This window comes from Myotis myotis, unplaced genomic scaffold (genome assembly GCF_014108235.1).
Source record: "Myotis myotis isolate mMyoMyo1 unplaced genomic scaffold, mMyoMyo1.p scaffold_m19_p_1, whole genome shotgun sequence".
In the NCBI taxonomy this organism is placed as follows: domain Eukaryota; kingdom Metazoa; phylum Chordata; class Mammalia; order Chiroptera; family Vespertilionidae; genus Myotis; species Myotis myotis.
The window spans coordinates 15,618,736-15,630,177 of record NW_023416313.1 but is presented as its reverse complement, the minus strand read 5'-3'; the positions used below and the strand labels follow the sequence as shown (position 1 = coordinate 15,630,177).

General features: G+C 49.3%; 1 protein-coding gene across 1 annotated transcript; it reads left to right on the top strand.

Annotated features, from left to right (window-relative positions):
• Positions 1–2,671: 2,671 nt before the first annotated feature.
• Positions 2,672–11,227, top strand: CCKAR (cholecystokinin A receptor). Its single transcript, XM_036299382.1, has 5 exons — positions 2,672–2,927; positions 3,640–3,891; positions 6,594–6,855; positions 8,565–8,692; positions 9,789–11,227. Exons 1-5 carry the CDS (start codon positions 2,816–2,818, stop codon positions 10,313–10,315), a joined length of 1,281 nt encoding a protein of 426 aa, XP_036155275.1. The 5' UTR covers positions 2,672–2,815; the 3' UTR covers positions 10,316–11,227.
• Positions 11,228–11,442: the final 215 nt, after the last annotated feature.

Genomic DNA, 11,442 nt, shown 5'->3' with positions numbered 1-11,442 from the left:
TGCTGGGGTTGGACCCCGGCAAGCCTGGAATCCACTCACGTGTGGTTCAGATACGCACTAAAGCCTCTAATGCACAGCACTCACATGTGCCACATTCACTCCTGTGAGTTTACAAAACCTCTAGCACCTGCCCTCCTAACCCCCTCCGCCCCCATGCCTGCCCACTCATCCCCAGAATGGAATAGGAATGTGGAGAGAGGAAAGGGAGGGAGAGAGAAAGGAAGGAATGAGGGGAGGGAAGAAGGGAAGGAAGAAGCTTGTCCCAAATTGGGCTCTGTCCGTTTCAGGCCAGGGCGGTCAAGCCTCGCCCTCTGCACCTCTGCCTTGGACATAGCAGCAGGCTCCGCACAACTATGGGGGCAGCAGGCTGGATGACCCTCCGAGGGAGGCACCTTCTGCCCAGGGGAAGTACTCGGGGCAGCCAGCCAGTGGGGCCCGGCAGGGGAGTGGAATGTAGCTGTACCTGATTGTTTCTGCACTCTGTCCCATCCGAGGGTGGGGTCCGTCCCCATCCGCACCCTGGGAAGAGCCAGCCAGCAGGACGAGTGGCTGGGAGGAGGTGCAGAGACAGGCATCCTGGCTCCAGGGGGCTGCAGGGCACTAGGATAATGAAGAAAGCTTCATGCTACAGGAAGTGGTGCAAGGATGGGCTGCGGGTCCACTCGGGGGGTATCCACCGCTGGTTCTCTCCAGCAAACCACGTGGCCACTCTGAGTCTCAGTTTCCTTGTGCATAAAATAAATAATCGTGATTGTTAGGTGGGTAATAATACTACCTGTGCTTTACTGAACCGTTCTGTGTGTCAGGTAGTGCCTGGAGGCAATCAGTCCATCTCCATAACAGATATCTTTGAAGTCATTTTCTTCCCCATTTGACAGAAGAAGGAAATGAGTCTTAGAGAGGCTAAGAAGCTTGCCTACCCAGCAGGCATGGCTCAGTGGTTGAGCATTGACCTATGAACCAGGAGGTCATGGTTCGATTCCTGGTCAGGGCACATGCCCGGGTTGTGGGTTCGATCTCCATTGTGCGGTGTGCAGTGTACAGGAGGCAGCTGATCAGTGATTCTTGCTCATCATTGGTGTTTCTATCTCTCTTTCACTCTCTTTTCCTCTCTGAAATCAATTAAGAAATATATTTTTTTTAAAAGAAAGAAATTTGCCTAGTGCCCAGCAGGTACCCAGTGAGACCAGGATTTGGTGTTAGGCCTGTGATCATGATCACAGGCCTAACACCAAAGCCTCTTAATAGCTACTGCCTGCTTCTCCAATGTTCCTGCCACTCCTGGTGTCCATGAAAAAGTGCCTGAAACATGAGATGGTCATGGTTTCAAAGAAAAGAGGTGCCACCGTCTTCCCAGCCCCACATCTGAGCCTTGATGGTAAAGATGTCTCATTGAGTTCATCTGTGTCCAGCAGGGTTCAGCAGGACAGAGTGTGTAGCTCTGTTGGCTGAGAGATTGTCAGTACATAAGGGGACCCAGAGGTATCTATCTAATGGACCAAGTTTCAGCCCAACCAAGCAGATGTCAAAAACAGGGGTCCTGCTGTTGCCTGCTTTCCCGGAGGTCTAAACTGAGGAGCCCTCTGCGTGATGGGGATTAAGGGGCTTTCAAAACCACAGAGCTTCATAGAAAACCCAGACCTCCCAGTCCATCCCCCTCTCTAATTCCCCTCCCCCTGTGTGACCCTCAATCACTCCTGCTTCCATCCCTTCCTCAAACAAGCCAAGCTCCTTCCCACCTCAGGGCCTTTGCACTTACTGTTCCTCCTGCCTCATTGCTTTCTCCAGGTCTTCACCAGCTTCCCCCTCCTTGTCACCGAGTCTCGGATCCGGGTTCTCTCCTCCATCAGCACCCTCAGTCCATTCCTCTCCACCACGTCTTCCTGCCTTACTTCTCTTGTGGTGCCTAATGCGATCTGACATAATCTTGTTCATATTTGCTTATGGGCCTAGAAAAGTGCCTGGAGAATGGTGACTCTCAACAAATATGTGCTGAATGGATGAACCAATACATACATGAATAAAAGAATGAGAAACCTTGCAAAAAATTTTTGTAATACGGTTCCAGGAACCTCTATTAAAAACTACCCCCTCCTTTCGGTTAACAAGGGCAGAGAGCACAGAAATAACACTGTGGTTGGTAACAACCAGCCGGCAGTTATATGCACACACATGGCTGGGCATGGTTCCAAAGCTAAAAAGGCACTAATTGCTTTTCTATAAGGAGGCAGAAGCACAGCCCCTCCGTGTCCTTTAGTCCTGATGGTCTGCATTATCATATCTGTTACCGCGTTAATTGTTCCTGTCTCACACAGCCAGTTTGGGCCTCGTTCTGCCTATGTCTGGGATGGTGGGCAGGTTCTTATGCAGAGACCAGAGGGACTGGGGGAGTGTGTGTATGTGCGCTTGTGGCCGTGTGTGTGTGTGTGTGTGTGTGTGTGTGTGTGTCCACGTGTGTGTGCATGTGTGTGTAAAAGCAGTGACACTTTGGGAAGGGTTAACTCCCGGCCAGGCTATGCTCAGGGCCCCAGGGCTGGCCCAGGAGCGGGAGGGGTGGGCCTGGAAGGTGGAGCGGGCTTGGCTTGCATTGGCTGCCTTTTCCAAGACAGGAGTGCAAATGCTTGCCCAGCTGGCCTGAGCGTAGTGAACTCAAGTCTCCTGGAGGAATGGCTGGAAAAGCCCACACCTGGAGGACCCTCCCTCCCTGCCCCTCCACGGCAGGTCGCATCTGGGAGACGCTGGGGTCCTCAGAGGCTTGAGTGACAGTGAGCAATTCACCGGCTCGCCAGCACTGGGTGGAGAGCAGCAGGCAAGGATGGATGCGATCGACAGCTTCCTGGTGAATGGGAGCAACATCACTGTGCCCTGCGAACTAGGCATCGAGAATGAGACGCTTTTCTGCTTGGATCGGCCCCGTCCGTCCAAAGGTAGGCGGCAGAGACTCCCCTTTTAATTCAGAAAACTCGAACGGAGAGGGAGAGATCAGCAAAAGGCGAGGCTGGCAGAGAGAGCAGGACCACGTCTCCCTGAGGCAGGGCTGGGAAAAGTCGTCTGGGCAGAAGTTTGGCCAAGAGATCAGAAAGCAGAACAGAGTCAGATATTCTCTGTTGCCCTCAGTCAGGAGAGTGGGGATTAACGGCCAGGACTTGGGGGAACAAAAGCAGTGGGAGGAGGCGCTGAAGGCAGTGGGAGCGAGCCAGTGTAGACGCTCCAACTTACCAGCGTCACAGAAAAGGTGCTGTCAGGAGCCAGCTGTCCCCTTTTCTTGGGGCAAATCCGGCATGAAGAAGTGATTAACGCTCAGCGGCTTGGAAAGAAAGCCATCCCTTCTCCCTGGGGAGCTTTGTTCTTAAGAAAAAGTGGTTCCCTGAGTGATCCTTGCACAAACCAACCTTTAGGAAGCAGCAGAATCACTCTGCTCGCCTCCTCCCCCTCCCCCTCCCCACCCCCCACCCCCCAGGTTGTCTCTGCAGAACATTGTCAGTATGGGGATCGTTGGGTTCAATGATCACACCCCTGTGTGTGTGTGGGGGGGGGGGGTGGCGGTGGGGATCAGGAGGAAATAAGCATGTGCTGAGGTTTTAACATTCTGCTCTGATCACCTCCATCTCTCCGTCTTGTCCCTGCTCCCCCCTGCAGAGTGGCAGCCGGCCGTGCAGATTCTCTTGTATTCCCTGATATTCCTGCTCAGCGTGCTGGGGAACACCCTGGTCATCACGGTGCTGATTCGGAACAAGAGGATGAGGACCGTCACCAACATCTTCCTGCTGTCCCTGGCCGTCAGCGACCTCATGCTCTGCCTCTTCTGCATGCCTTTCAACCTCATCCCCAACCTGCTCAAGGATTTCATCTTCGGCAGCGCCGTCTGCAAGACCACCGCCTACTTCATGGGTGAGTGGCTGTGGGGGATGGGGGGCGCATCTCTGGCGCTCGCCCCCGACCCCACTGGGCCCCAGAGCTTCCCAAACCCCTGACAGCCTCAGCGGAGGGGCCCTGCTGAGTGTGAAAGACAGAACAGCCGGCTGAGGTCACAGGTGCTGGCTTCAGGGTGGCTCGGGCCTCACCACTCCCCAGAAGTCCCTCCCAGGTGTATGTTTCAGAGGTCAGTTTCTCGGAGTGGGATAAGTTGATAAGAAGCCACAGAAGAGGTTCGTTTTGCTTGTTTCTGTTAGAAAAAGAGGTGCAAGCTGCTCGCTCACTTTCTGGAAGCTGTTGATTGTAGCCTGAGCTCTACCCAGCCCCAGGCATGGTTTGGGGTGGCGAGGAGGGGGAGGAGGGTTCTTGCCTTTGCTGCTCTGACTTTGCCAGGGAACAGGGGCTGTGTGAAACCCCGGTCATCACAGCGCTGGGTGCCCGGCTCAGGACTCACTTCCCAGTCGGTTCCCCAGAAAGCACGGCCTCCACATCTAGACGATGAGTTGAATTTGCTCGTGGGGGCTGTGGGGTCACTAAGTCGACCCTGAGATATGCAGCTCCATGCCTGTGCCAATCAAAATGTTGATGAGGAGGAGCAGGATAAAAGTCACAAGAGCTAATATTTTGTAGTACTTGTTATGCACCTGATGTTATGCTAAGTGCTTTTACTTCCATGATCTCATTTTATAAACCAAACACCCTAAGCGCAGTTAATTTTCGCTGTCCCCCAGAAGAGGGAGCAGAGGCACAGAGAGGTTAATAATGGGCCCACAGACACACAGGCGGTGAGCCGCAGAGCTGGGATTTGAACCAGGATCAGCAGGCACCCCACAGGTATGAGCACACTGCCCGCCGCTGTGGCCCTCCTGGAGCTGCACAGAGTCATGTCTCTCCGTCCCCTTGTCTGCACAACTGCCTTGTCCCTGGCCTGTTCTGAGCTCTAGTTTGGAGGAAGAGGAGAGGTGGGAAATGGACAGTCTTCCATGACCGGAAGCTTTAAAAGCCTGGGTTTCTCCCCACTGAAGAAGCGGGATCCAGCACTAAGGAGAGTTTGAGGAATTCCTGGCCTGTGTGGCATAGACCAATGCCCAGGAAAATGCCGTGGGTGTCCAAGTCCTCGAAAATAAAAATAGGCTGCTTTACCCTCAGAGCAATTAAACAATGAAGGAATCATGATAACTAGCATCCCATGGTTCTTTAGGCTTATGGTAATATTATTTAAGAATCTTAAGCCAGAATACATAAAAGGAAATCTAAAATTTGCTAAGCACCACAAAATGGTTAATTTTATGTTATGTGACTTTCGCCTCAATCAATAATGTCTTTAAACATAGCTAAAATGAAAAGCAAGATAATGCTGCAAGCGCTTGCAATAGTGTAATGGTGTTCTGGGACTTGTGATTTCAGTCACTACAAATCTCCCCTTCATTTGAGTTCCCTTCAGTGCTATTGCTGGCAGCCAACAGGCATCCAGTTCCTACTATATGTCGTCAAAAAGGGAGGGTGGGTCTACAGTTGCTGTGGCCCCATCACGCTGAGGAGTTTGGGCTATCCTCTCTACTCCAAATGGCATCGCCTCCTTAGGTCCAGGGAAGCACAGCAAAGCTGGTCTCAGAACATGAGTTTTTATTTCATGGTTATTACAGTTTTCTTTAAGTCTCTAAGAAATACTATGCATATTCTCCCTAGAAAAGGAACATGTTTTTATACATGGTCTCAGAGGAATAATTTATGTCCTCAGGCTAAGAACTTCTGCTCCCAAACTCAGATAAAGTCTTAGGTTTAGTATATCACCATAAGATATAATCAGAAGAAGTGACAGAATTCATGGGTGAAGAATGAAGGGAACTTTAAGGGGATACAACATTATAATAAAGTAGACGCACACAAAACACCAAAGTTAAGGGAAATTAAGCTTTTTTGACTCTACTTCCATACATCATCTTAAATGAGTTGTTTTGATGTCTTTCTCAATTATGTTACATACTTATTCTACAGAATACAGAAAAACAAAACATACAAAAAAGCAAGAAGAACAAGAAGGAAGATGCTAGACTTCCATGCAGAGAAACCTGTAGTTACAGGATGGAATTTTTCCTCTTCACCTTTTTTATTATGGGTGGGGTTTATTTTCAACAAACTACATTTTGAAATTTAGAATGTTTCACTCCTATAAATAGTCTGTACTAGAAATTTTCAGAAAGAGTTTTAATGCCCTTAGCTCAGTGACCTTTTGGGGTCACAGTCCTTGAGAATGCGGGTGATCAGGTCAACTTCACTAGGCAAATGGTGTTCAAAATGAGAGCTTTTCTGTGGGTTACTCCAAAGTCTCCTCTATGGCGTAGGAACATGTTTCGTTCACCTGGTTATTAATTAATGAGCACAGTCATCCTGAGAAAAAGTGAGGTTGTAATCAAGGTCCTATGTACTTATCTGAGCATTTGGCAATAAGGTGTATTTGCAAATACATTTCTTTACTTGCTTCCTTCGATCGTTTTTGGAACGAAGCTGGGAATAGACCATTTTTCAAAGAAAACATATACATATATGAGATTGCTTTACTCTCGGAGCAATTTCCTTTGATAGCAAACCCATGCAGAGCAGATATGCTTAAGCAAATGTGCAAATAAACGTTGGATTTCAGAGCCGACAAAACCGACCGCTTTGTTCCTCCCCAGGCACGTCTGTGAGTGTATCCACTTTTAATCTGGTCGCCATATCTCTGGAGAGATACGGTGCGATTTGCAAACCCTTGCAGTCCCGGGTCTGGCAGACGAAATCCCACGCTTTGAAGGTGATCGCCGCTACCTGGTGCCTCTCCTTTACCATCATGACTCCGTACCCAGTTTATAGCCACTTGGTGCCTTTTACCAAAAACAACAACCAGACGGCGAACATGTGCCGCTTCTTACTGCCCAGTGACGTGATGCAGCAGTTCTGGTAAGGTTACCGGGTGTCCATTTGCTTGGTACAACTATTGAGGTTTTTATAAAAACGTGGATGTATTGTCCAGAGTGCCTGGGGTGGGGGGCGGGGGGGTCAGTTTCCTGAAAACATTTGGAGAAGAATCATTCTAACCTCTTTCTAGGACAGCAGTGATAGCAGACACGAAGTGCTCCGTTTTAAATGCCATGTGTATGTTAATTCGATTGATCCCCTCAAAACCTCGGTACTATTATTGTCCCCATTTTACAGATGAGGAAACTGAGCCGCAGAGAGGTTAAGTAAACTGTTCAGTCCTCAGCCTAGCTGAGCCAGAGCCTCTGTGCTTGTCCACTGTGCAGTGTGTTTCCGGATCGCCTAGTGGGGGTTCAGGCTTGATGATTGGGCGGCTATGATTCTCTAAGAATGAAAGATAGAGTGAGGATGAGTCTTAGACCCCGTGTGGTTTTCTTAGAGCTGCAGGGATGATACTTGCACAGAGCACTTGACTGCAAATAAAAAGGCAAGATTCCAAACCTGTTTCTTTGCTGGGTGACGTGGGACAAGTTTACATAAGCTCTCTGAGGTAGAAGTTCTTTATCTCTACCAGGGTTTCGTGATACAGATCTTTTTTATCTACCTCATCGGGCGGCTGTCAGATTCCAATAAGAGCGTGTGTATAAAACTGTCATTAAATATCTTTCAAAAGGCTACACAAATGCAGTGTATTATGCTTACTTATTCAAAGCATGTTTTACAAGCAGGGAGCTAGACATTTAAAAATGCTCAGAACTGAGATAATCTGCTTTATTTGCCTTCTTTTTTTTTTTTTTTTTTTTTTTTTTCATTTCAACTCAGTAACACACACAAGAATTATGTTGCAAATGAGAGGGACTTGAAAAGAAATCTTATCAAAACATGTCCAATTGAAATGAGAAATGGCTCGGCCACCATGAGCCTCTGACAATTTTATGGCTTCGTCACGTAACCTTACACATGCCAGGCTGCAGTGACTGAGGGGTCAGACTCATAAAAGAGGAGGCCATGACATTCAGGAAGCAAACGTGTTTAGAGAAAGCACAGCTGTGCCCACCAGGCACCCAAGTGGGCATACCCCGTGCCAATGTGCCACAGCCAGCCAGAATGCCATATTTTGCAAAACAAAGTAGGCTTGCCATGATCCCTACCTGTGCTGGTGATTATTCAGTTGTCACAAAGTCAACAGATGGCATAGTGATATGCTTAAGATCACAGGTTCTAGAATCATATTACTTGGGTTCGAGTCCCACCTTTGCCACTAGCTGTGTGACTTGAGACAAGTTATTTAAGTCTCAGTTTCCTTACTGTAAAGTAGGCCTTATAATACTCCCTACCTCAAAGATTATGATGGGATTAAATGTAACAATAGCTATAGAAAATGCTTACCTAGTGTGTAACACATTTAATAAGTCCTCAATGAATGTAAGCTCATATGTAGACTTGTCTCAGGCACAAAACATTTCCAATTTAACAAGTCCTTCTTAAGAGACTTTATCAGAAAAAAAGAAAAGAAGTAAATAACTTCTAATGACTGAACCTCCAGGCATGGAATTTCCAAGGCTAAGAAATGCTGGTAATGACTGTGTTTGCCCCGACTAGATTGAATAGAGGTGAACCCTATTGATTTCGTCCCATCTTCGCTGGAAATGCTGGATTGCCGGTTATTGGATTTCTTTTTATCTCATTAGGCACACGTTCCTGTTGCTCATCCTCTTTCTTATTCCTGGAATCGTGATGATGGTGGCGTATGGATTAATCTCTTTGGAACTTTACCAAGGAATAAAATTTGATGCTAGCCAGAAGAAGTCTGCTCGAGGTAACTGTCTTGCAGCTGTATGTTTATGCCAAAAGATCACACAGCTTGCTTTCTGTAACTTAACTAGACATCCCCACAGTCAGTCTCAAGATGAGCATCTCTGGTTCCTCATCTGAGCAATGGGGAAATCATTCCTCTCCCAAGGGCGCCGAGTGGAATAACAGGAGATAATACACACAGCCCCCAATGGAAAGCCGTGGCCCACATGTCCCAGACTTTCTGTAATGTCGTATTCAAACGGACCCCCTTCAGCCACTAAAGCTCATTGTAACCCCAGTCCTCCAGTCTTGTCCCCTCCCTTCACTGTCCCATAGGAGTTGCCACCAAGCCTCACCCTGTCCCCATCCATTACAACCCACTATGAACTGGAATTCACCCCAACACCTTTGCTGTCATAACTTTTCCCCTTGCCCACTCCACCTCTTCGCCTCGCTCTTTCCCTCGTGTGTGACTTGGTCTCTCCGGCCTCTTTGGTTTTCGTTGATGGTTGCTCACTGTCTAGATTCCTCATGTGAAAGCGGTCTGGAGGCTTAGCAAGTGAGCAACAACCTTTCCACCAAGGAGCCCGGGAAAGAAGGACAAGAGTGTGAATATTCATTCTTCAATCATTTTTTAAAATATATTTTTATTGACTCAGAGAGGAAGGGAGAGGGAAAGAGAGAGAGAAACATCAATGATGAGAGAGATCATTGATAGGCTGTCTCCTGCACGCTCCCCACTGGGGATGGAGCCCACAACCCAGGCATGTGCCCTGACCAGGAATCCAACTGTGACCTCCTGGTTCATAGGTCTATGCTCAACCACTGAGCCATGCCGGCCCTGCCTCTTAGGTTGTTTTTAAGCCTTAGAATCTACCTATATAAAATGCTGTTCTATTTTGTATATTATGTATTAGTATGCCATATATCGCATACGTTGTTGTATTAGTTTTAAGTGGCTTCTCATTGGTAGGAAAAGGTAGTATAGATCAATGCTGGCCCATGTTGCCTGCCCATCCTTCCGTTCAAGTTTGATCGGCCCCCTTGTTGGAGGGGGTGCTGGGCCGCTGGGCGGCATGGCCCGACCTGAGCAATAAGCGGTGTCCTTGCCCACGCAGAGAGGAAGGCGAGCACCGGCAGCAGCAGTGGCAGGTACGAGGACAGCGACGGCTGCTACCTGCAGAGGCTGCAGCCCCGCCGGCAGCTGGAGCTGCAGCGCCTGTCCATCGCCAGCGGCCGCGGGGCCAGCCGCATCCGCAGCAGCAGCTCCGCCACCAACCTGCTGGCCAAGAAGCGGGTGATCCGCATGCTCATGGTCATCGTGGCGCTCTTCTTCCTGTGCTGGATGCCCATCTTCAGCGCCAACGCCTGGCGCGCCTACGACCCGGCCTCGGCCGAGCGCCAGCTCTCGGGGACGCCCATCTCCTTCATCCTCCTGCTGTCCTACACGTCCTCCTGCGTCAACCCCATCATCTACTGCTTCATGAACAAGCGCTTCCGGCTGGGCTTCCTGGCCACCTTCCCCTGCTGCCCGCACCCGGGGCCCCCGGGGGCGCGGGGAGAGGCGGGGGAGGAGGAGGGCAGAACCACGGGTGCATCTCTGTCCAGGTACTCCTACAGCCACATGGGGGGCAATGCCCCCTGAGGGCAGAAGGAAGCAGGGGTGCTGAGGGAGGGAGAGAAGAAGAAAGCAGGAGCCAACAGGAGGCAGGCAGTGAGAGAGAAGGGAGGCTCCATTCCAGGGGGAACTAGCCATGGTTGCTCCTCATCCTGCCTCCTGGTGCTGGGATGGAGCCCTGGCTTGTTTTCTTGAGTTCAAGGCAGGACATTTCCCTAACATCCTCAGGAGGAAGCCTCAGCAGGTGGGGCACTGAGTCCAGCAGGGTTCATGCTGCCAATGTAATTGCCAACACAGGTTCCACCTGCGGGGGGAGGGGGCCTCCTGAGCTTTAGAAGATTCTAGGCTATCGAAGGTGGGCTCTCACTCATGTGACACACTTCTAGACTGCTGATGAGTTGGGGTGGCTGCTTTGCCCCTGGGGAGTCTATTCCTCATGTGCGTTCTCTAGTCACCCCCTCATCGTGACCACAGAAGGGAAGAGGGAGCAACCCCTCCCCTGGCTGTTTTCTGTAGTAAGAGAGCAGCGTGACTTTATCTTCTTGAGGTCTGTCTAGGTCTAGGACGTGCAGAGACCTAAGTGTGTGCCGTCATCAGAATAGCACAAGAAACTGTCTCAGAGATGGAATTTGGAATTCCTGTTTCCCAAGTGAACAGAGAATACCAGGCAAAGCAGCTGGATCAAATGGTACCCTGCGATAAGGAGTGGTGAGTGCCAGAAGGCGCGTAGAATTTTTGTCCATGTTAATGCTATCTATTGCTTAACTCCACTTTCACATGGTGAATAGTAAGCCCCGTGGCTTCTTTGCCTCAAATTAATTTTTCTTACTCATCTGGCACTTCAGAAAGTTCCAGAAAGACCTCCAGGTTACGAAGGAGAGTTGTACGCTCCGCGTGCCTGGCCCAGCGTGGAGACACGCGTAGTCGGGCCCAGAATAAAAACTGGCATCCTTGGACTCCGTTAACAAAATAGCCTTTGACTGTCGAAGCTGCCTATGCCTTTAAGTGCAATCTACCCATTTGCTAATAATTGTATTGATTTTACATACATGTATAAACTGAACATATATGTTCTTTATATATAAGTATATTCTTTGGTGTGTGTTTAAAAAAGAAAAGTATATGGATGCTGGAATTCAGCAGTGTTATAATTT

Coding starts and splice junctions, on each gene's coding strand:
- CCKAR (XM_036299382.1), top strand. CDS start 2,816: ATGGATGCGATCGACAGCTTCCTGGTGAATGGGAGCAACATCACTGTG. Junction 2,928..3,639: donor TCGGCCCCGTCCGTCCAAAG/GTAGGCGGCAGA, acceptor TCCCCCCTGCAG/AGTGGCAGCCGGCCGTGCAG. Junction 3,892..6,593: donor GACCACCGCCTACTTCATGG/GTGAGTGGCTGT, acceptor GTTCCTCCCCAG/GCACGTCTGTGAGTGTATCC.